The sequence below is a fragment of the Cyprinus carpio genome, chromosome B22 (genome assembly GCF_018340385.1).
Source record: "Cyprinus carpio isolate SPL01 chromosome B22, ASM1834038v1, whole genome shotgun sequence".
NCBI classification, from domain to species: domain Eukaryota; kingdom Metazoa; phylum Chordata; class Actinopteri; order Cypriniformes; family Cyprinidae; genus Cyprinus; species Cyprinus carpio.
In genome coordinates, this window is record NC_056618.1 from 22828377 (window position 1) to 22852578 (window position 24202).

Sequence of the window (24202 nt, forward strand, 5' to 3'; positions counted from 1 at the left end):
TTTTACAAAATCACGTTTTTGTAGTTCACAGAGATGACAACAGAATCAATTTAAAAAACTTCCACTTTGAAATACATTTTAAAAACTTTGTATTTTCAGACCCCTAGAATCTATGGCCAAAGTTTTTACGTTTTTAGTTGCAAATGGTAAGCTTCCTTAAATTTTGACTAGGCCATTGTAGATATGAATCGTGTGACTAAATTATTTGTAGTAGGCTAATAATATTATTTTATTAGTAAATAATATTTCATAGTTTAAAACATTTGTAAATATGTATACTACTTGTATACTACTTCCTCATTTATTTATTTATTTAGCTGATTGATTGATTGATTGATTGATTGATTGATTGATTGGCCGGTTTTATTTTTGGGAGGTTGTATTTTGATCTCTAATGCAATGGCATTTCATTTGTAAGTTTGGCTTAGTGTTTCAATACTTTGTGGCGTCACTGTATGTCTCTAATCTGATTTGAATCGTTCACATTCAGCGTTTAATTAGGCTGAATTAGACCGAATTGGAGCGTTATAAACGCCGGTAAATTGCGGGCGTTGCCCCACCCTACTGTACACAGCGCGCTATCAAATAAACCCGTCAATAAATCTCTATAAAACCGCGGTCATTCGCTAATATACGCGATAATACGCACGCAAAGCAGGCGTTTTGGACGCGTTCACAGCGTCGTCAGGTGCTGCAGCGTCCATAAACGCCCACCTAGAAGAAGAGCACCAGACGAGAGCTGCGCTTACATCCGAGGTGAGCTTCTCCATCAAAAATGCCATTAACTGACGGCTGCTTGTCATTTCTGGATGTTTGTCGGTGAATGTCGTCCGTCAGGATGCCTTAATATCTCCATGACAGTTATGAATGAGCTCGAGTGTTTACATGGTCAAAATAACATCCTCTGATTATGCAATGGTATTTCTGCTTGTGAATGGATATAGCTGACGGATGTCTCTTGTAGTTGAACCTGTTATGTTGATTCTGTGATGCTTTAACGGTGTTCTCGCCAAACAAAGCACTGTAATGCGAAATGAAGGCTTGAAATTATGCATTGGCATATGCATCATTCAAGACTTGTTTTGATGATACACAGATCACAGCTGGTGGTCTTGGGGTTTTTTCATATATTTTTATGTTTGACATTTATATGCTTATTAAAATGTATTTTATTTATTCAATATTATCATAATTTTTTTTATTTAATTTTTTTATAATTCTGTAATAGGGTGGGCACTAGTCTTTACTGTATTTTGTACATCTATAGTGTTGTCTGTAATTTATTTTAGATATTTTTATTTTTATATATATATATATATATATATATTTCACCTTATATATATATATATATATATATATATATATATATATATATATAAAAAATAAATAAATTAAGATTAATTTATATAACTTATAATTGATATTATTTTAAAACATATATATATATATATATATATATATATATATATATACATATACACATCCTCTGCTCAGTACCAGTAACAGGGTTGATACTGTTATTTATTCTCTTGTCTCTGTTCACAGATGGCAAAAGCAGATCAACGCTTTGGGCAAAGAGATGGATCTGATCAGAACTTTGACTACATGTTCAAACTCCTGATTATTGGCAACAGCAGTGTAGGGAAGACCAGCTTTTTATTCAGATATGCAGATGACTCTTTTAGCAACTCTTTCGTCAGCACGGTCGGCATCGACTTTAAGGTGAAGACGGTTTACAGGAACGACAAGAGAGTGAAGCTCCAGATATGGGTGAGTGCTGGAGCAGGCATATTGGTGTAATTAAATGCATCATAATGTAATATGTGAATGAAAATGAGGTTATTTTTAGCCCCAGATTGTTTGTTGTTCTAATGTGATTGGCTGGCATCATTAAACTCAAACCGCATCCGGCTGTATTATGTGAAGTGTGCATCCTCTACCTTCCACAATCACCTTCCACCAGGCTGTGAATGAGAGCCATCTTTTTTTGGAGGAAAAGAAAGCAAGCGCCTTCTTTTTTTCCCCCCACATGCATCATCGATGCTGGTTGTCATGGAAGCAGCTCTCCATACTGCTCCCTGGCAGAGAGAGATCCTCATAGCCAATTAAAGCAGCCCCTGAGGGTAAGAAGGGGTGGGAAGAGAGCACCGGGTGACAAGTATGACACAGCCACAGTTTGTGATAATTCATAATCTGGGTGTATTGATCGTGGGATGTTAAAAATAGGCTCTCATTCAAAACAGCTGAAGGGAAACTGGTGCCAAGTGGAACAAAACAAAATGAGCTTAATTAAAGATGGGCCTAAAATAGAGAAATTACGACGTTTCAACAAACCATTTATTTAGTTTGTCCTCCTCATGTTTGGTTATCGGTTGCATTCATGGAGCATTGAAGGTCATGATATGTTACACTGTTATAAATAACAATGCCATCAATCTTTGACTTTCCGGAAATGGAAAAGTCATGACATTAAAATAAATAAAATTGGATTTTTAAAAAATGAATTAAAATGAATGTATCTGTGATAAGTATATATTAGTTATTTTTTAAAGTTTTTGATAAGTAAAAAAAAAAAAAAATTTTTTTTACATTTTTAATGAAATAATAAAAAGTATATAAAATGAAAAAAAAAAAGTATTTTTGTAGTTTAAGTGATTATAACATATACATATACACTCCGTAATAATAAATGGAATGTTATTGAACGTTGGTGTGGGTGCTAATATTATTGTTATTGTTATCTTTACAGTTCTTGTTCTTTGCGTGAATGGCCTTAAAGGAATAGTTCGCTCAAAAATTGAAATGACCCCATGATTTACTCACCCTTAAGCTACTGTAGGTGCATATGGTTTTCTTCTTTCGGATGAATACAATCGGAGTTATATTAAAAAATGCCCTGGCTGTTCCAAGCTTTATAATTGCAGTGAATGGGTGCTGAGATTTTGATGTCCAAAAAAAAAAATTCCAAGAAAAAATCCATATTTAAAACTTTATAAACTGTAATCTCTAGCTTCCGCTAACTATCATACTCAAGTTCATGAGACAGCGGCGTTCCAGCGGATATTCCATAAGATCTGGTGAGAAGCGACAAACGCGGAAGCACGGAGGAGAGAGCAAAACAAAACACTGATCACAAATTAGAAGTACAAAACAAGGATTTGTAAAGAGACATGTTGGAGGATTTTGATGTAAGATTAAAGGAGACTGATTTTCCTTTGATGTAAACAAAACTTGGTTCTGGCGACACTAGCATATTCTTACCAGAGCTAAGACAGTTAGTGAAAGCTAGTGATTACAAAGTTTCAAATATGGATACTTTTCTTGCATAACTTCACTTTAGGAGGCTTTTATTAACCCCCCAGAGCCTTGTGGAGACTTTTTTATGATGGATGGACGCTTGGGCTTCAAAATCTCAACCAATCCCCCCCCCCCCCCCCCCCATTCACTGCCATTATAAAGCTCGGAAGAGCCAGGACATTTTTAAATATAACTCTGTCTGTATCCATCTGAAAGAAGAAAGTCATGAACAGCTAGGATGGCTTGAGGGTGAGTAAATCATGGTAATTTTCATTTCTGGCAGAACTATCCCTTTAAATCTATGTGTTTTTACATTTACATTTAATCATTTAGCAGATGCTTTTATCCAAAGCGACTTACAAATGAGAACAACAGAAACAATCAGATCAACAAGAGAACAACAACGGTATACAAGTGCTATGACAGGTCTCAGTTAGTCTAGTACAGAACACGTAGCCAGGGCTTTTTTTTTTTTAAGAATATGATAGACAAGAAAAGAAAAGGTAAGTACTAGTATTAGTTGGTTAAGTGCAGGCGAAAAAGATGTGTCTTTAGATGTTTTTTGAAGATGAGTAAAGACTCAGCTGTTCGAATTGAGATCGGGAGGTCATTCCACCAGCTGGGAGCAGTCCAGGAAAAAGTCCGTGAGAGTGATTTGAACCTCTTTGGGATGGCAACACAAGGCGTCGTTCACTTGCAGAGCGCAAACTTCTGGAGGGCGCATAAGATTGAACTAGTGAGTTTAGGTAAGTTGGCGCCGTGCCAGTGGTCATCTTGTAGGCAAGCATCAGTACCTTGAATTTGATGCGAGCGGCTACTGGTAGCCAGTGTAACCTGATGAGGAGAGGAGTAACGTGAGCTGTTTTTGGATCACTGAAGACAACCCTCGCTGCTGCATTCTGGATCAGTTGTAGAGGCTTGATAGTACATGCAGGAAGGCCCGCCAGGAGAGCATTGCAATAGTCCAGTCTGGAGAGAACAAGAGCTTGGACAAGAAGTTGGGTGGCTTGCTCTGACAGGAAGGGTCTAATCTTCCTAATGTTGTACAAGGCAAATCTGCAGGACCGGGTCGTTGCAGCAAGATTGTCTGTGAAGCTTAACTGATGATCCATCACAACTCCTAGGTTTTTTCCTCCAAAGCATATGATGATATTCCTTATCAATGTATCCATGATTTTCTGTGTTGTCTATAGGATACAGCAGGACAGGAACGGTATAGAACTATTACTACAGCTTACTATAGAGGAGCCATGGGCTTCATCCTCATGTACGACATCACAAATGAAGAGTCCTTCAATGCAGTGCAGGACTGGTGAGCAGCTTTAATCCGGAATCCATATCCACTAATGAAATTATGAGCCATAAATGCACCTTTTCTTTCAGGGCAACACAGATTAAGACCTATTCATGGGATAACGCTCAGGTGATATTAGTGGGGAACAAATGTGACGTGGATGAAGAGAGGGTGGTGCCTTTTGAGAAGGGGAAACACTTGGCGGACCAGCTAGGTAAGTTATGTGTCCAGCCTTTATCCGATTCATTGGTTTTTGATCTGATTTCTTCGGATTCGTTCTCACAGGGTTTGAGTACTACGAAGCCAGCGCCAAGGAGAACATCAACGTCAGACAAGTATTTGAGCGCTTAGTTGACATTATCTGCGTGAAGATGTCCGAGAGAGTGGATACGGATCCATCCATGGTCACCGGTGCCAAAACCACCCGGCTAACCGATAAGCCGCCCCAGCTACCTCAGAATTGTTGCTGATTTCCATCTCAACTCATATGCCAACTTATCAGCAGCGGATCTGATGTTGTTTGATGTTCTGTTATACATCTGGGGTGCGTTTCATAGTATGATGCATTTTAGGAAAAACTTATCTAGCCAGTAACGAAATCGTAGTAACGTGGTCGCATCTTCATTATCTTAACAATATAGAATTGTCGTTAATGACGTCGCACCCAGGTTGTGGATTAAAATTTTCGGATAAATAATCAATTTGATAGTTTATAGTTCATTTATACAAACAACAGAACACTGTTAATGTTTTTAAATCATGTTAACAAACTATTTAATTGGCGTAAAATGTAAAATGTAAAATGTTTCCTTTTGCAGCATACTCCAGGGTTCCCGTGCACATTTACACACATGCACACTCTTTGAAAATGCATACAGAATAATGTATATACATTAAGACTACATGCTAACAAGAATCTATGCTTCTAACCACAGGAAGAGAGCTGTAGCTCCAACTACAAGTTTTCGATGCTGTTTGCGATTATTCGTTGGAACTATGGTTTCTGGAAACACAGAATCATTGAATAACATAGATAACGACTGAACTTGTGACTATATTTGGCTAACAGTGCATCGGGAAACGCACCCTTGTTCGTTTGTAGCTGTCAAACATATGAAGTAGTTCAGTAATAATAGTACACTTCTAACTTAATCAGTCCATAGGAAACTCAAAGCAGGGACTAGAGCAAAGCACATAAACTATTACTTGGCTCTCAGAACTTCAGTGTTCACTGCCGAAACTAGATTTAAAACACAATCTGTTGTGGCACAATCTTGCTAATCTTATGAATTATATATTGAGTGTAGTATATGAGTACTTTTAAGGGATAGTTTACACAAAAGCGAAATTTCCGTCATCATTTACCTCATCCTCAAGTTGTACCAAACCTTCTTTCTCCTGTTAAACACAAAAGAAGATATTTTGGAGAATGTTGTTAACCAAACAATTGAAGGTAGCCATTGACTTTTATAGTATGGAAAAAAATACTATGAAAGTGAATGGCTGCCAGCAGCTTTTTGGATCATACAGATTTGGAACAACTCGTAGATGAGTAAATGATGACAAAATGGGTGAACTATCCCATTAGTGAAGGCAAAATGGTGTATATTTTGTTAAAAGGCACAAACTCAGACTTGTGCAAAATGGCCATTATGTAGTTTTCAGGGTGGTTTCGATGCTCTGATTTGATTGGATCAGAAGCAGATGCACATTGTATTGTGTTGGACTCCATCTATTAACTGCTGGCACAGTATGTGTTTTGACAATATAAGCACTTGCTTAAGCTATCTTTATGCTAAGAGAGGAAAAATGTGACGTTTAGTAAATTCATGATTAGGTACGCTAAATAAAATCCATGTCTTACACAAAAATATAATATTGAATTCATGTTAAACTTAGTATTGTCAGAAACCACATGTAACAGTTGTGTGTAATAATAGACCGAACACAATCAGCACATTTCATAGTCAGGTGACGTTCAAATGATATTACTCTTCGCTCAAATCATCGAGCGGAACGTCAAGATACATTGTGAACTCGTGCCAGGATGTCTTTATATTTCAGAAACTTGTAGCAAATCCTTGTGGGTTCGTGTATGTATAATCTACTATGGATTTTTATCAAGTGGCGTATGAGTGTTTTATGTAACTATAGTCGAAATTATTCTAAATGAGGAATTTTGAATTCCGATGTTATAGGCTACTTTTTGTTTTCCTGAGTAGATATTTATTTTTATGCTTCTGGAATATATAGGCTAGTTGTACCTTTGCTGTCAGTGTATTTTGATTTGTAGACAATTTGCACTGGGGCGTACAGTGATTGTACAGTTGTGAATGTTACTTTTAGATGCAATTTGTAACAATAAAAGCACAAATCACATGTAATAATGCTAATATTTACGTGCCACGTCTGTCATTGTACTGTATGTATGTTATGCTGATGGGCAGTCGCCTATAATAAGGATATATACTAGTCTATGTACAGTATGTGACCCTGGACCACAAAAGCAGTCATAAGGGTCAATTTTTGGAAATCATCTGAATAAATAAACTTTCCATTGATGTATGGTTTATGATCGGACAATATTTGGCCAAGATACAATTATTTGAAAATCTGGAATCTGAGGGTGCAAAAAAATTGAAATATTGAGAAAATCGCATTTAAAGTTGTCCAAATTAAGTTCTTAAGAAATGCATATTACTAATCAAACTTAAATTTTTATATGTTTACAGTAGGAAATTTACAAAACATCTTCATGGAACATGGTCTTTACTTAATATCTTAATGATTTTTGGCATAAAAGAAAAATGTATAATTTTGACCCATACAATGTATTGTTGGCTATTACTACAAATATATTTGTGCACTTATGACTGCTTTTGTGGTCCTGGGTCACATATACAGTATACTATATGAATACTTTCAAAATTCACCAAAATAAAGAGCTTTAATAACAGTAGCCTATTCTTATTCTTCATTTTAAAAAAATGAAATAAAAATCAGATTCTTCTTGTTTGTCTTAATTGCACGTGAAGTAAATATTATCTCATTTATATGAGATGAAAACTTGCAAAACTCAAAATTCACCAAAATAAAGAGCTTTATTTAGGCTACAGTATTCTTATGCATTAAAAAAAAAAAAAAAAAAAAAACTTTATGGTCTTGCAGCATATTAGTATTTTTTAAATTACCCTTTGTTTTTAGATTTTCACTTTTAATTTTAGTTTAATTCATTTTGTTCCATGCTTTTTTTTTCTTTTTTTTTAGCTTTTTAAAAATATTTCTATATAGCTTTATTGTTATTTCAGTTTATTGATTTTAATAAATAACAATAATTTTAATAATTTAATTTTTCTAATAGCCCTACCTCATATTAAGGTTTGAATGATTTTAATTACGTCCACTTAATTCGTTTTTCATGAAATATTTATATTTATTTGTGTGTGTGTGTTATTTCAGCTTTATTCCAATAACCGAAAACTATTTCTAATACTGCAGGTTTTGTTTTAGTTTAACAACACGTCTGAAGGATTATATGAGAACCAGGTAAACCTGTTCCTAAATTCAACGCCTATCTTACATTTGTGGCTGCTCCGGTTGGCTCGACCAATCAGATTAGTTCTTGTTTTTTTATTCCATGGCTTATCAGCCAATGAGATTTCAGTGTATTAGGTGTGCGCATCAAGAGCGTCGGTGTAACATCCGTATCACCAAGATAAACATTGGTATGTTCTTAATTGCCTGCAGACGTTTGATAATCAGAACGGTTTTTACTGTTGTCTTGTCGCAGTTCCTGATAGAGAGTAGTAGCTAACGTTACTGGAGTTTTAATACACCAAAGGAAGTTAATGCACTGGTGACAGGTGTCAGTCGCGTTAAATCCACTGTACCTCTGTGTTTGGACTCTGTCTAAAAGTGTTTGAGTCAGAATGCCCCAGACGAATAAGGCTAGAGCTTCCGGTGGATCTTCCGGTGAAGTGTCCGGTCCAGAGAGCGGAGAGCCTCCACCGGCCCGAGCCGAAGCGGATCAGAGTGACCCTCTCATAGTCAAGTCACCAAGCGACCCCAAGAAATACAGGTAACCTCAGACAGCTTACAGTATGGTTTGTAATAACAACAACTATAATTATAATGTATACTGTACATGTTATTACATATTTTTGGTAAATGGATGTAATAATATAATAGAAATGAATAGTAACGGTTAAAATATTAATGCTATATATATTAATAAATGAGAATATTATTATTATTGTTAACATATTTTCGTTATTATTATTACTGTAAGTAATGTAAGTATTACATCTTAATATAAAAATCATATTGTATGAGCTGTATTTTGGAAAGTAAATGATTATTTTGTTTATATTGAATGATTATCAGATGTATAATTGAAAAAAAAAATGCTAAATATTAGATTATAAATATTAATGAAGAATCATTTAAACCATTTGATAAAGTAAATTATTATTTTTTTATATATGTTTTGTTATATTATCAAATCTAGATTTAAAAATAGATTTACTAAATTGTTTATTATCATTAATAATATAAAATATGGTAATATGTACTTTAAAGCAAGTTATTTTAGTTGTTTTTAATTATATTATCAGATGTATTTTTAAAAATAAATGTATACATTTTAATAAACATTTTAATGTTTTTATTTTGGTTATTCATATTTAAATGTTATGTATTTTATTTATATTTAATATATTTGATAACAAAATTGTTAAAATAAATTGTTATTATTATTATTATTATTATTATTATTATTATTAAATGCCTATTTTAATGTATTTTATTAGTATTATTTTTGTTGTAAAATTATGTTTAGTTATATTATCAAATGTATATTTAAAAATAGAATTACAAAATTGTTTATTATTATTATTAATAATATACAAATATTTTAATATGTACTTTAAAGTAAGTTATTTATTTGATTTGTTTTTAATCATATTATCAGATGTATTTTAAAAATAAATGTATACATTTTAATAAATATTTTATTGTTTTTATTTTGGTTATTTATATTTAAGTTTCATGTATTATATTTATACTTAATATATTTGATAACAAAATTGTTAAAATAAATCGTTATAATTATTATTATTATTATTAAATGGCTATTTTAATGTATTTTATTAGTTTTTTTTTGTTTTAAAATTTTTTAATTATATTACCAAATGTATATTTGAAAATAAGTCATGCATTTATTTAAATGTGTTTCTTAATTAAAACGTTTATTTTTATTATTATCATTTAATAATAATAATAATAATAATAATAATACATATTTATTTTTGGATGCTATTTATTTTCTGAAAATAAATCCTTAAACCTGTTTCAGGTACATAGAGCTGAGCAATGGACTCAAAGCACTGCTCATATCAGACCTCACCCAGTCAGAGAGTAACAAAGAGCCAGTAGCCAAAGAGGAGGAAGACTCCGGTGAGGAAGAGGATGGTGACAGTGAGAGCACTAATGAAGACAGCAGCTGTGTGAGGAAATGCAGTTCAGAGAAACAGGTGACTGTCAGTTCTTTACAGTTGCTTCATTTTTGTAGATATGTAATCTAAAATGTCTTCTATCATATCTCAGTCTGCAGCGGCGCTCTGTATCAGCGTGGGAAGCTTCAGTGACCCTGCGGATCTACCTGGTCTCGCCCATTTCCTCGAGCACAGTGCGTTCCCTGACGTTCATGATGTCATTCTTACCTTATTTTAATTTTATTGACATGAACATTTTTTCTCTCTGTCCCAGTGGTCTTTATGGGCAGCGAGAAGTACCCGGCCGAAAATGGCTTTGATGCTTTCCTGAAAAGACATGGAGGAAGTGACAACGCTTCCACAGACTGTGAGCGGACCATCTTCAAGTTTGATGTCCAAAGAAAGTACTTCAGAGAAGCACTGGATCGGTGAGCAAAATACTCAATAATCGATCACATTTTTTTATTTTAGGGTGAACTGTGCCTTTAATAATCTGCATTTGCTTTGTTTGTCCACAGGTGGGCGCAGTTTTTCATTGGTCCCCTGATGATTCCTGATGCGGTGGACAGGGAGGTGGAGGCCGTAGACAGCGGTCAGTAAACTGATGAAAATGTACTCACCCTCAGGCCATCCAAAATGGAAAAGAGTTCATTTCTTCATCTGAACAATTTTAGAGAAATTTAGCATTATTATGATGTTTTTATGAGTTGTTTGGAATCTCATTCTGACGGCACCCATTCACTGCAATGGATCCATTGGTGAGCATGATGTAATGCTAAATTTCTCCAAATCTGTTCCGATGAGGAAACACACTCATCTTCATCTTGGGATGGCCTGAGCGTGAGTACATTTTAATTTCTGGGTGAACTATTTATTATTTAAACAATGGAATGTAATTTAGCTAAACTGTCTAAACCTGTTAACAGAGTATCAGATGGCGCAGCCATTAGACTCGAATCGCAAAGAGATGCTGTTTGGAGGTCTAGCTAAAGCTGGTCATCCGATGAGCAAGTTCTTCTGGGGTCAGTCCGTGTTACTCACACATACATAACCTTCTGAGATGTCAAACATGAGAATGATTGTTACAAGATTTGTTTTTCATCAGGAAATGCTCAGACACTGAAAAACGAACCCAGAGAGAAGAATATCAACACTTATGAGCGTCTGAGAGAGTTCTGGAGGAGGTATTACTCTGCTCATTATATGACGCTCGCAGTGCAGTCCAAAGGTAATGAGAATAAATGATTTATCTGAGAATTCATGTACAGTGCCAATCTCATATTTATGTTTGAGCGTCTAATTTTGGACGCTTTATCTTGATAGAGACACTTGATAACCTGGAGGAATGGGTGCGAGAGATCTTCATTAAGATCCCAAACAAGTATGTATGTTAAACAGTCATATTTCTTCTTATTTCTATATTGACCAGGGTTTATTTTCATTGTCATTTCTTTTCGGTTCTTTTCACAGTGGCCAGCCACGGGCGGATTTTTCCGACCTTCAGGATCCATTTGATACTCCGGATTTCAACAAGCTTTACAGAGGTAGCACTGGATTTTCTGTTTTATATATTATGTCAGTTTAAAAGCCATTTTGATCTTTAGTATAATGTAAATTATCATTTTCATTTGTTTTTATTGAATGTTTAATGCGTAATACATAACCTAATATTTAATTGAAATATGAAATATTTAAATAATATTAAAAATATGTAATACAATTAAATAAAATTATCTGTAATATTTAATTTAGTTTTTTATTTAATGTAATTATTTACTTTAATCAATCAATACTGGCATTTCATATAATAATAATAATAATAATAATACTTAATAAAATATATTTACAAATGTACTTTATAATTTATAATATACTATAAACGGTTATTAGAAAACTTATGTAAAAATAATGTAAACGTATATGTAAACTTATGAATATATATGTGTGTGTGTGTGTGTGTGTATATATATAAATTGTATAACGTAAATAATTATTTTGTTATTGTTTATTTTATTTATATTTACTCTCACATGTATATTTGAAAATAAAAGTATACAATTCGTAAACTGCTGTTGTTTATAATAATAATAATAAAACATTGGAATTCTTTTTATAAAACAAATCTTTATTTTGTTTTTATTAATTTTAGTATTATTTTTTTTTATTAATATTTAATCATATAAAATGTACATTTGTAACATTTATAACAAATTGTTGTTATTTTTTTAATTATAATGATAATACAAAGAAAAGCAATATTAACTTTATTAATAACTTTATTTATAAATTTATTAATTTTTTAATATTTACAGTTAAATAATACGTAATTTTAATTCAATTTATGTGCAACTTAATAAGAAATAATATTTGTTTTTATTTTATTTATTTTAATTAAATTTAAATATTAAAATTAAACCAAATTTTTACATTTATTTAATCACAGGACATATCTGCATTGAACAATTGAACATCATACTGATTTCTTTATTTAAATGATTCAGTGCCTTTCAAATCTCAGTCTACTCTCAGTCTGCTCGTGTGTTTTCTGAATGTAAGTGGGTGTTTGGAAACTTAACTTCATGTGGCGTTTACAGTGGTGCCTGTGCGAAAGATTCATGCGCTGACCATCAGCTGGGCTCTTCCACCTCAGGGCAAACATTACAGGTCAGAAACACAAGATGCTTCTAAACCAGGACAACACAGTGTAATAGTACAAGTTTGCATTGAGCTAATGGCATTAAAATGTGTTTGTTTGTTTGTTTGTTTGTTTGTTTGTTTGTTTGTTTGTATGGTGGGTTGTAGAGTGAAACCCCTGCATTATATTTCCTGGCTGATTGGTCATGAAGGAGCTGGAAGTATACTGTCTTTACTCAGAAAGAAGTGAGTTTGGCTTTCTTTTCATATTTGCATAATTAAACCGGTCACTAATGAATCAGTTTGAATCAATGCTCTGCATGTGAAGTGCTGGGCTCTGGCTCTGTTTGGAGGAAACAGTGAGTCGGGTTTCGATCAGAACACCACCTACTCCATCTTCAGCGTTTCAATCACTTTGAGTGACGAGGGCTTCCACAACTTCTTCCAGGTCTGAAAAACCCATCATGTTTGCTCGCTTACCATCCTTAGTGGTTTTTATGTGGTTTGAATGCTTGTACTCTTCTTTAAACATTAATGATGAGATGTTTTATTGTGGTTGTAGGTCATTCATATAGTATTCCAGTATCTGAAGATGCTTCAGTCTGTTGGACCTCAACAGAGGTGGGAAGCAGAAGACTGAAACATTAGAAACCTACAGCCTGATGCTGGAGGACAACGATTAGAGTTTTATCTGTATATTTGACAGAAAGTTGTACAGTGGGAAAAATGGGTCTGAAGAAGAAAATGACCTCTGAAGATAATTTAGTTTTTATGTAACGTAATTTGATTTAGATTTATAATAACATTAAAATATAATCATATATTGATTTTAATTTAATTATTAAAATTGAACAGAATTTAATTGATCACTTTATTTAATTTATGTGTCCTTAATGTCAAAGAACAAAAACCATCTAAAAAATTATAAAAAATGAAGAATCAGTATAGAGATGCACTGACATAAAAATTCTGGCTGATGTCGATCATTTTATAGCTGATTTTAAAATTCGATATTATTAAAACACTAAAAATGAAATTTAGTCATTGTACTTAAATAAATAATACACTTAATTGAATTAAACATAAATTAATTTTAAAAAATATATAAATATTAAAATAATAGTTATGGAATCACTTAATTTTATGTGTGTTTGTGTTTTACTTAATTATTCATATAAGTAATCAATCTACTGACATTTAACATGATGATGATAATAATAATACTTTATTAAATATAAAATTTTTCATATGTACTTTATAAATGATAAATGATTAAAATTTATAGTAATTTACATTATTATAAAACATAAAAAGAGTAAAATTATTAAAAATAACAAATTCTATTTTTTATATGTTATTTAATAATTATTTATTGTTTATTTGTACTTACTCTCTTATGTATATTTGAAAATAAAGGTATACAATGTGTAAATTGTTTATAATTAATAATAATAAAATATTGGAATAATTTATATAATAAAACAATATTGCAATACATTTTAGAAAGTAAATCTTTATTATGTTTATTTAGTTCTTATTTGTTTTATTAATATTTAATTATCAATATTGTGTAACAATCGATAATGATTTTTACCTCCAAACAACTCAAGAGCCATATTCTGTGAAGAATAGTTCTCGAGAAGAAAAGAATCTCTCTCTCTCTCTCTCTCTCTTTTTTTTTTAATATCCCTGAATCCTGTTGGTTTTATTGAATACAAAAACAAAAAACTCAATAATCTCTTGGTCATGGCTTTTCTCAGGCTCTATGAAGAAATCCAGAAGATTGAAGCCAGTGAGTTTCACTATCAGGAGCAGGTGACCTGAAATCATCTTAAATCATTTACTGTGTAGACCAGATGCAGGACCTCATCTCTCATATTTATATTTTTTATACCAGATGGAACCAATTGAGTTTGTGGCGAACATTTGTGAAAACATGCAACTTTTCCCAAAAGAAGACTTCCTGCGTGGAGACCAGCTGATGTTTGAATACAACCCAGAGGCATGTTATTATCTATTGCACTGAGCTTTCAATGCAGAACATTTCATGCTCGTAGTTCTGATGTTTAATCTGATATATCTGTGGTTGAAGGTCATCTCAGCTCCTTTGAGACTCTTGACTCCAGCAACAGCCAATATATTACTGCTGTCACCCGAGCATGATGGGCTCTGTCATCTGAAGGAGAAGTGGTTTGGGACGCAGTACAGTGTGGAAGGTAATCCACCACAAAGGATCTGGGAAAAGTGTGGTTTTGTTTTTAGGAATCCACTGATATTAAAATGATGGCAGATACTGTTAGCTGATAAACAATATTAAATTTAAAAAATTTATTTGAATAAATTTAATTAAAGAATTACAAATTTAAACAAATAATTTAAATAAATGTATTTACATTAATCTAAAATTAATGTTTATTATAATTATTGATATTAAAATTCTATGTGATTTTGGTTCAAATAAATAATTATGACACACACACACACACAAAAATATTCTCAGAATATAAAAATCATCTGTAATATATATAAAAAAAAATAGGAATACAGAGATGCAAGATATTATAAAATAATTTAATCCAATTTTATATTCTTTTGTTTAAATAAATAAAAAACTAATATTAGGTATTTTAAATGCCAAAAATTTTAAGCACACACTCAGAAAGAAAGAAAGAAAGGTGATATGTCATAAATATAGAAAATAAATAAAAAAAAATCATCAAGACTAACAAAAAAGGTTGGTGGTGTGTCATAAATAAATAAATATTAAGACCAACAAAAAAGTTTGTGTATTGTTTGGTATTTGGTATTGGTAGGATTACAAATAAAACAGTTGGTTATGTGGCATAAATATATAAAATGAATAAATAAATATCAAGAATAACAAAGAAAATGTTTGTGATGTCTTATGAATAAATAAATAAATATTATTACTAACAGAAAAAACGTTGGTGATGTTGCACAAATAAATACAATTGTTAATTAAAATTCAAAATACACATTTGGTAGAAATTAATTCTTAATAAAACACCAAAAATCAATCGCTTTAAACTTTGCAAGTGAATTTGGGCATCAAAGCATTTTAATGTACTAAGTATGAAAATGGATATTCGATTCTGAGGTTTGATTTAAGTGTTATTAAATTATTTTTAAAGAAAATAGAGGAAATGAGCATGTACAAATGCAAAATTCCACTATCAGCTGATAACCAATATGGTACCAACATACCGTGCAGTAGTTAATTATATTTCATTTAATATTAAATAATAATATTTAATTATGAAGTGTTCTACCTACACAGACATTCCACAAGAATACTGTGATCTTTGGGCTGGAGATTTCCCGCTGAACCCAGACCTTCACCTCCCCGCTGAGAACAGGTTTATAGGTCAGTTCCAATCCCATTCCATTAAAAAGCCATTCATCCTTTTCTTTACAGCGTTTTTTCACGTCTGTTCTTATCCGTTCACAGCCACGGATTTCACCCTCAAAACATCAGACTGTCCTGACACGGATTTCCCAGTCAAAATAATTGACAACGAGAGAGGCCGCCTCTGGTTCAGAAAGGACAACAAGTTCAAGATACCCAAAGGTACCTTTATAAAAAGACAAACTTAAGAAAAAAATTCAATGTAACAGCTGTAATGATGTCATTGTGTCTGTATTTTCCGGTAGTTTATGCACGCTTCCAGCTGCTGGCACCAATTATACAGGAATCTCCTAAAAAGTGAGTTGTTTCTCAACAAATTCAACCCCAAACCCTGCCGCATATAAGGGCCTGTCGCACCTCTTTAGTTCCAGAACTAAACATACAGTACTAAGATACTGGGACGATTTTGTGTGAACTATTTCCCAGTACCATTTAAAGGGTTGCATTCGCACCGACAGTGTGTACTAGGAAGTGACGCAAGCCGGTCAACAGCAACATCATTTGTGCGCTGCGTTCAACAACGGAAACAAAGAAGAACAACGTTAACAACAGGAGGATGGGGACGCTGTGATCGGAGCTGTGTTTTTGTTGTGTCTCGCGGGTTTCACAATAATGGACATGGAATGTTGACGTATATGTAAAGCAATTGAAAGAACGGAAAGGAGGACTAAGAATCTCCAACGACAACTGGCAGTGCTACATTTGCTACAAGTTCCTGCACTTCATCGTCCGTATATTTAACGCTGTTCTCCATACTTGCGAAATAAGTTGACACAATGTTTACACACCGTTTTAAATCCTGGCGGGTGAGGGTGTTTTCGTACACGTATGGCCAATCAATGTCTACTAATATCACAGGTAGTACCAGTTGTGCTGGTTAGACCCTGCTCTGGAGTAGGAGCTAATTTGGTTCTCGAAAAAGGCAGTCCGGTACTAAAATCAAACATATATCACTATTTGAAAAAAATCCAAAAATTATTTATTTCCACAAAAATTCCTATTACTATGAAAAGGTTCCCGCAGTGCGAAAGGCCCTATACAAGCCCGTTTCCACCACGGGACAAAAAAGGTAATTGCGACTTTTTATCTCACAATTCAGACTTTCTTCTCAAAATTCTCAGAAAAAACAGGAATTCTGAGATATAAACTTAGAATTGCAAGATATTAACCCAGAATTCCAAGAAAAAAAGTTGGAATTGCGAAATGCAAACTTAGAATTCTGAGGAATTATGAGATATAAACGCAGGACTGTGAGATGTAAACTTATAACTGCAAGAAAAAAAACTCTAAATTCTGAGTTTACATAATGTCTTGTAATTAGAGTATGCCTTTTTTTCTCAGAACTGCCTGTTTATTGCAAAATTGCAAGAACAAAATCTGAAATTTGAAGTTACCTTTTTTATTTTTTATTCTGTGGCGGAAACAAAAAGCTGTATTGTGAGAAAATAAAAGAAACGTGAGAAAATATGTTAGACTTTAAAGTACAAATTTGGAGTTTGTATCTTGCGATTCTGGGAAAAGGTCTGAATTTGGGAGCTTAAAAGTCGCAATGACCTTTTTAATTTTTTTTTTATTCATTGGCGGAAACATTACCACATAAATGGTCTCTTTTCCCTCCCAGTCTGGTCCTGTTTGATCTCTTTGTGAATATTCTGGCTCATAATCTGGCGGAGACGGCATACGATGCTGATGTTGCTCAACTGGAGTATATGTTATTTCCTGGAGACCATGGCTTGTTCATCAGACTCAAAGGATTTAATCACAAACTGTCTGTGAGTTGTATAGTAACTTTGATTCTTTTTGAATCTCCCTGGAACCAGTCTGATTCGTTTGAACAAACCGATTCTTCAAGTAAAACTTCTGTTCTTAATCCTTTAGTTGCTTCTGAACCTGATCGTAGACCACCTGGCCAACTTTAGCACCACTCCAAATGTGTTTAGCATGTTCATTGAGCAGCTGAAGAAAACCTACTACATCATCCTCATTAAGCCCGATCAACTTGGAAGGTGGGTAACCGCAGATTTCAGACCACCATGATCTCCGTTCGCATTATTTGATGCAGATGAAGTCTGACTTCCTGTGTTTCAGAGATGTTCGACTGCAGATCCTGGAGCACCATCGCTGGTCTGTGATGCAGAAGTATAAAGTTATCATGACCGACCTCGGTGTGACTGATCTCATGGACTTTGTGAATCGATTCAAGGCTGAGTTATTTGTGGAAGGACTCATACAAGGGAACTTCACAAGTGCTGTGAGTCTTATTGGTAATTTATTTCATTTTAGACATGTATTTACACTGTGATTGTTAATTTTTGTACAATTTCTGCACAAACAGGAATCCAAGGAATTTCTACAGTATTTTATAGAGTAAGTTGACTGCTTCTTCTGTTTGTTAGATATAATAAGAAGTATAATGTAAATGTTTTACATTATTTAATATTGTGTGTAATATCTAAAGGGTGTTAAGTTGTAAGGTTACTTTTATGGAAGTACAAGAAAATGAATTAATTCATTCAGTTTAGTTCTATATTTTTATATTATTTAAAAATATACTGTTAATAATGTTGAGGTAGCGTTTTACATGTAACACGTTACGTTGCCAGGTTATTTTTTTTACAAAATAAAATATTTTTAAATTTTTTCAGTTTACTTACAAAGATGTGTACTTAAAAAAAAAAAATGTATTTTATAAAATAATTTTTTGGTAATTTTGAGGTAGCGTGTAACATGTAATACATGTTACGTTATCAAGTTAAAAGATAATAAAGTAAATTAAATAGTAATTAAAAAAACAAAACATAAAACAATTCAGGTTCTATTTTTCATTTTATATATATATATATATATATATATATATTATATATTTATATTTATTTATATTTATTTATTTATTTTTTTGGTTAATTGTTTCGGTAACGTTACATGTAACGAGTGTTACAGTTTCAGGTTACTTTTTGGAGGTAAAATAACAAAACTTTTTATTTATTCAATTTACTTGCAAGAATGTTTACTTACAATAGTTATTTTTTTATATATTATAAAACATTTTTTTCTTATTGTTGAGGTAAATGTGCTACATGTAATGCGTGTTATGTTATCAAGTTACTTTTTCGAAGTGAAATAACTAAATAAAATCACTTCATTTAATTACAAAACATTCTATTCAGAAAAAGTTAAACTTACAAAAGTAAATTTTTTATATTTTATTAACAAATTGTTAATGTTTAGGTTACATGTAATGAGTGTTACATTATCAGGTTACTTTTTTGAGGAAATATAACAAAATAAAACTTTATTAAATTTACTTGCAAGAATGTATACTTACAATAGTTGTTTTATGTATTATAAAAATTATTTTTTGTTATTGTTGAGGTAACGTGTTACATGTAATGCACGTTACGTTATCTTGTTACTTTTTCTTAGTAAAATAAAAAAAATATGTTTGATTTCACAAAAAGATTAAAAAAAAAAACATAAGAAAAAATATGAAGCTGAAAGAAAATACAAAATATTAATGATTTTTTTACAGCAGATTTTCAACAGTCCTTTAATTTATTAAATGTAAACTATATGGAGTTTTTTCATTATTCAACATTTTTAAGAATCAGATTATGGGGGGAGCTACTTTCAAAGGGGGCAAAAATCTGAGAACTGCTTGTTTAATTAAGAATTCATGGTGTAATATCTTTTTTAAATAAGTTTGTTTTTTCTATTCATGTAATTTATTTACTGCCAAATACAACATCCTGGTGTTTTCCAGGAAACTCCAGTATAAAGCTCCTCCAGCTGAACCTCCTGTCCTGTTCCGAGTGGTGGAGTTGCCACAGACGCACCACTTATGTAAAGTCCAGTCGCTCAATAAAGCGGATGCTAACTCCGAAGTCACAGTATACTATCAGGTAATGGTCACTTAGCAGTCCAGATGTCTCCAGTTGCTGTATTCCAGATCTTCTCAAACTGTTTAATAGCTCTGTGTGAAAAACAAAAACCAAAATTTTGCACTTAAAGTGGTTTATGTTTCCAGACAGGGCTTAAGAACTTGCGGGAACATACACTGATGGAGCTGCTCGTGGTGAGTTTCAACGTTTCTTAAACTGAAAGTATTGTCCTTCTTTCTTAAAGGGTTAGTTTACCCAAAAATGAAAATTAGTCCATGTTTATTGGAGCTAATGATCTGAAAGAGATTTGAAAATGAAAAAAGATTGAGAACTGCTGCTTTAGAACATTGATTTTGAAACTTGTGTATCCATTAGAATCGTTAGAAGACAGAATCGCGATTCATATATGAATAGATTTTTTTGTGCACCCCTAGTTTTCTCTTCCTCTTCTCTAAAGCAGCGCAGCAAGGGTGTTATCTGGGTTTGTGACGTCACAAACCCAGGAAGTACCTTGTTGTAGTCCCTACCAGCCTTTCTGGCAATAAACCACCCCTTTAAAAACTGTCCTGGCTCTTCCAAGCGTTAGAATGGGAGTAGGGTGTTTTGTTCAACAGTCCAAAAGTAGTCAAATAAAGCGCATCCATCCATAATAAAACGTGCCTCACACTGCTCCGGGGCTGAATAAAGGCTTCCTGTAGAAAATCGATGCATTTTTGTAAGAAATATATACATATTTAAATGATATAAACACCTTTTTCTTACTTACACTGACTGTAGTAGGCGGAAGCCGTTCCGGCGGATGACATAATACATATGCGTCGCGCTCGCACTGGTGACTCGAGACGAACGCGGAAACGTGACAGAGAGAAAACAAAATGCTGGTCACGAATTAGAAGCACAAAATGAGGATTTGTAAAGGAAAATGTCGGAGGATTTCGATATAAGCCAAGAGAAGACTGGCTTTCCTTTGCTAAAGTAAGGAAACTTTGCTTCCTTTGCTCCTGTAAACAAACGTTGGTTTTCACGACACTCACACGCGCATACGTCCTACATCATCCATCGGAATGGCAATCTCTTGTGAACGCACATATGACAGTTAGCGGAAGTTACACAAAACTGTTTATATCGTTTTAAATATGTATATATTTCTTACAAAAATGCATCGATTCATTACAAGAGGCCTTTATGCACCCCCCGGAGCCATGTGATGCACGTTTTAATATGGATGTGCACGCTTTATTTGACTACTTTTGGACTGTTGAACAAAAACACCCACCCTGAAATAAGAAAGTCATATACACCTAGGATGCCTTGAGGGTGAGTAAAACATGGACTAATTTTCCTTTTTGGGTGAGCTAACCCTTTAAAATCTTGTTTTTTGTGTTCATCAGATGCACATGGAAGAACCCTGCTTTGATTTCCTGAGAACAAAGGAAACTTTAGGGTCAGTTATGAAGCGTCGTCTTTCAGATTGTCTTTCTATGTCTGAATATTTCTGCTACAACACAGATCTTGTTTGACTCTTCCTTCAGGTATCAGGTGTACCCATCCTGTAGAAACACCTCCGGTGTCCTTGGCTTCTCAGTTACTGTTGAGACTCAGGCCACCAAGTTCAGGCAAGATTTATGGTCAAAACTAGACGTTTATCTAGTGTTTTCTTTGTACATATCAATAACGTTTTCTTTTTGCGATTTACTCTCGCAGCACTGACTTTGTGGAAGGAAAAATTGAAGCTTTTCTAGACAACTTTGAGGAGAAGATGGTTAACTTGTCAGATGAGGCTTTTCAAACTCAAGTGACAGCCCTAATCAAGCTGAAGGAGTGTGAAGACACGCAGCTCGGGGAAGAAGTGGACAGGAACTGGTTTGAAGTGCTCACGCAGCAGTATGTCTTTGACAGGCTCAATAAAGAAGTGAGACATCAGTCCATATATTCCTCTTCTTTAACACTTTTAAATGTAGTCTAGCAAGTATCAAAATGTATATACATTTTTCATACTGTACATTATAACGTCGTGCCTTAAATGACTGATTTTAGTTTTTTGTGTTATTTTTACTTTATTTTGATAAAAAGTATAAAATTGTAATTTATAAGCTTTATTTATTCCACAAAACCAACTTTTTTTGTTAGTATTAATATTGATTTACTTATTATTTGTGCCACCAACCATTTTTTGTTAGTCTTAATATTTATTTATTTATTTATGCTACATTATTACGAACCATTTTTGTATGAACTTGTTTGTTTGTCTGTTTATGCTATATACCCAACTTTTTTGTTTGGCTTAATTTTAATCATTATTTGTTTATGTATTTATGGCACAACACCAACTTTTTTTTCTTGTTGTGTATGTATGTATTCATTTATTTATATTTTTATGCCATGTACCCAAACTTATTTATTAGTGTTAATATTTTATTTTATATATTTATGCCACTTTATTCATTTTTTTGTTAGAATTAATATATATTTTATTTTATTTTTATATGTATGCCACATTACTAATGTTTTTGATTTAGCATTTAGTTAATTAATTAGTTATTTACTTAGTTATGCCATGTACCCAACCTTATTTATTAGTGTTAATATTTAATATTTATTTATTTAATGCAGTATATTTATGCTACATTACAAACTTTTTGTTAACTTCATATTTTATTTTATTTTATTTTATTTTTATATTATGCCACATCACCATTCATCTATCGATCTATTCCTTCCTTCCTTCTTAATTTTTGTAGTATATAAAATAGCTAAAGTTTTTACGGTGTTATTTTTTACATTTATTTAAACAGATTAATATAGAATTGTAATGCTGGCCCTTTATTGTTAGTCATATATAACATTATCTAAATCAGCCAGAATTGTAATATTGGTGCATTTCTATTCTTATTCTTTATTCTGCATTATTTGAGATATTTTTTTTTTATTCTGTGAGAAAATCACAGTGTTGCTTTTCCCAACAGATTGAAGTCCTGAAGAATGTCACCAAAGATGAACTGGTATCTTTTTTCATGGAGCACAGACACGCCAGCAGTAGAAAACTAAGTATACATGTATGTTCGTTATTTGCTGAATCTATTCTTTTGTTAAAGCATCATTGAGAGGGCAGAAAATGGTCATTACAAACTAAATAATCTATTTAACTAAAGTGTTAATCATGTTAGCATCTACCAAATCACTCCACTGTGTGATCCGAACAGGTGGTTGGATTCGGAGAGAAAGAGAAGGAAACCCATGGAGATGATCAGTCCAGTTCATCCCCAGAGTCTCAGGATACAGAAGAGAAGACTTCCTCATATGGAGACGTGTCCGAGCTCATCTTCCTGCCCGCCTCGCCCATCCTCGCCAAAGCCAGCAGGATAACAGACATCCGTGCGTTCACGTCCTCCCTCAACCTGCACCCCTACCACAAGATCCTCCAGTGAGACTGAAGCGCACTGAAGAGCCGGCTACCTCCAGATGAAGCTCCGCAAAAACACTCTCATCTGTCTCTGACGTTTTTAATCACACAAAAATACAAGTGGATATTGTATTCAGTCAAGTGACGCATAGGAACTGTTGTTTAAGTAATCCCGTTTATCATGTAGAGGACAAAAATCTAAATAACATATAAATGTATTAGATTATCAGGGATGATGCACATATCACTAAAATATATACATTGAATACATCAGGTATACATGAAAATAAGAGGTTGCTGGAAATCATTTTTTAAGGTGAGAATGTATTTTATCTTGAATTCTCATTGTGAATAAAAATTTGGAGACGTGGACACAAAGCCTCAGATTTGCATGATATAGTATTTAGTATATTTTATTTAAATGTCTAATCATTAAATGTTTATTTTAATACCAAAAATTGTAATTAGAAACCATAATATGCTTTCTAATTACATTTTGTAAAGAAAGGGAAAAAAACATTTGTATTTATTTATATAGTATTACTAATATTTTTTATTATTATTATTACATAATGTTAGATATAATATTAGTGTAGCTTTTATTTTAAGATTTTCAATTTTCATATTTATTTAAGTTTTTTAAGTCAAGTAATTTTATTATGTGCTGTTGTATTTTTTTATTAGTTTTTGGGGTTTTCTATATTTTTTTTATTAGCTTTATTTTTATTTCAGTTTTAGCTTTTAGTATTTAAACTTATTTGTGTTTTATTTTTTATT

The 24202-nt window shown here is 32.7% G+C and overlaps 2 protein-coding genes across 3 annotated transcripts; both read left to right on the forward strand.

Annotated features, from left to right (window-relative positions):
* The first annotated feature begins 518 nt into the window (after positions 1 to 518).
* On the forward strand, positions 519 to 6218 carry rab3b (RAB3B, member RAS oncogene family). The gene is made up of 5 exons (XM_042749153.1): positions 519 to 756; positions 1546 to 1770; positions 4491 to 4609; positions 4681 to 4805; positions 4877 to 6218. Exons 2-5 carry the CDS (start codon positions 1546 to 1548, stop codon positions 5059 to 5061), a joined length of 654 nt encoding a protein of 217 aa, XP_042605087.1. The 5' UTR covers positions 519 to 756; the 3' UTR covers positions 5062 to 6218.
* A 2009-nt stretch (positions 6219 to 8227) lies between these two features.
* Positions 8228 to 23797, forward strand: nrd1b (nardilysin b (N-arginine dibasic convertase)). 2 transcript variants are annotated; one of them, XM_042749132.1, is made up of 31 exons: positions 8228 to 8316; positions 8508 to 8669; positions 9945 to 10122; positions 10196 to 10277; positions 10358 to 10511; positions 10602 to 10675; positions 11010 to 11105; positions 11189 to 11311; positions 11407 to 11464; positions 11554 to 11627; positions 12678 to 12747; positions 12886 to 12963; positions 13045 to 13165; positions 13280 to 13338; positions 14478 to 14532; positions 14615 to 14719; positions 14810 to 14933; positions 16016 to 16102; positions 16187 to 16306; positions 16390 to 16441; positions 17766 to 17916; positions 18023 to 18150; positions 18233 to 18395; positions 18480 to 18511; positions 19905 to 20043; positions 20169 to 20216; positions 21414 to 21466; positions 21555 to 21638; positions 21727 to 21934; positions 22989 to 23078; positions 23226 to 23797. In XM_042749132.1, exons 2-31 carry the CDS (start codon positions 8521 to 8523, stop codon positions 23448 to 23450), a joined length of 3180 nt encoding a protein of 1059 aa, XP_042605066.1. In that variant the 5' UTR covers positions 8228 to 8316; positions 8508 to 8520; the 3' UTR covers positions 23451 to 23797. The 2 variants fall into 2 exon arrangements, with proteins under 2 accessions (XP_042605066.1, XP_042605065.1); XM_042749131.1 differs by having other exon boundaries at positions 8248 to 8669.
* The last annotated feature ends 405 nt before the right edge of the window (positions 23798 to 24202 follow it).

What these genes read in the sequence shown, in the direction of transcription:
- rab3b (XM_042749153.1), top strand. Translation starts at nt 1,546, where the DNA reads ATGGCAAAAGCAGATCAACGCTTTGGGCAAAGAGATGGATCTGATCAG. An exon ending in GAGTGAAGCTCCAGATATGG is followed by an intron (nt 1,771 to 4,490) that starts GTGAGTGCTGGA and finishes TGTTGTCTATAG; the next exon opens with GATACAGCAGGACAGGAACG. An exon ending in ACACTTGGCGGACCAGCTAG is followed by an intron (nt 4,806 to 4,876) that starts GTAAGTTATGTG and finishes TCGTTCTCACAG; the next exon opens with GGTTTGAGTACTACGAAGCC.
- nrd1b (XM_042749132.1), top strand. Translation starts at nt 8,521, where the DNA reads ATGCCCCAGACGAATAAGGCTAGAGCTTCCGGTGGATCTTCCGGTGAA. An exon ending in AGTTTCACTATCAGGAGCAG is followed by an intron (nt 14,533 to 14,614) that starts GTGACCTGAAAT and finishes TTTTTATACCAG; the next exon opens with ATGGAACCAATTGAGTTTGT. An exon ending in AAGGGAACTTCACAAGTGCT is followed by an intron (nt 18,396 to 18,479) that starts GTGAGTCTTATT and finishes CTGCACAAACAG; the next exon opens with GAATCCAAGGAATTTCTACA.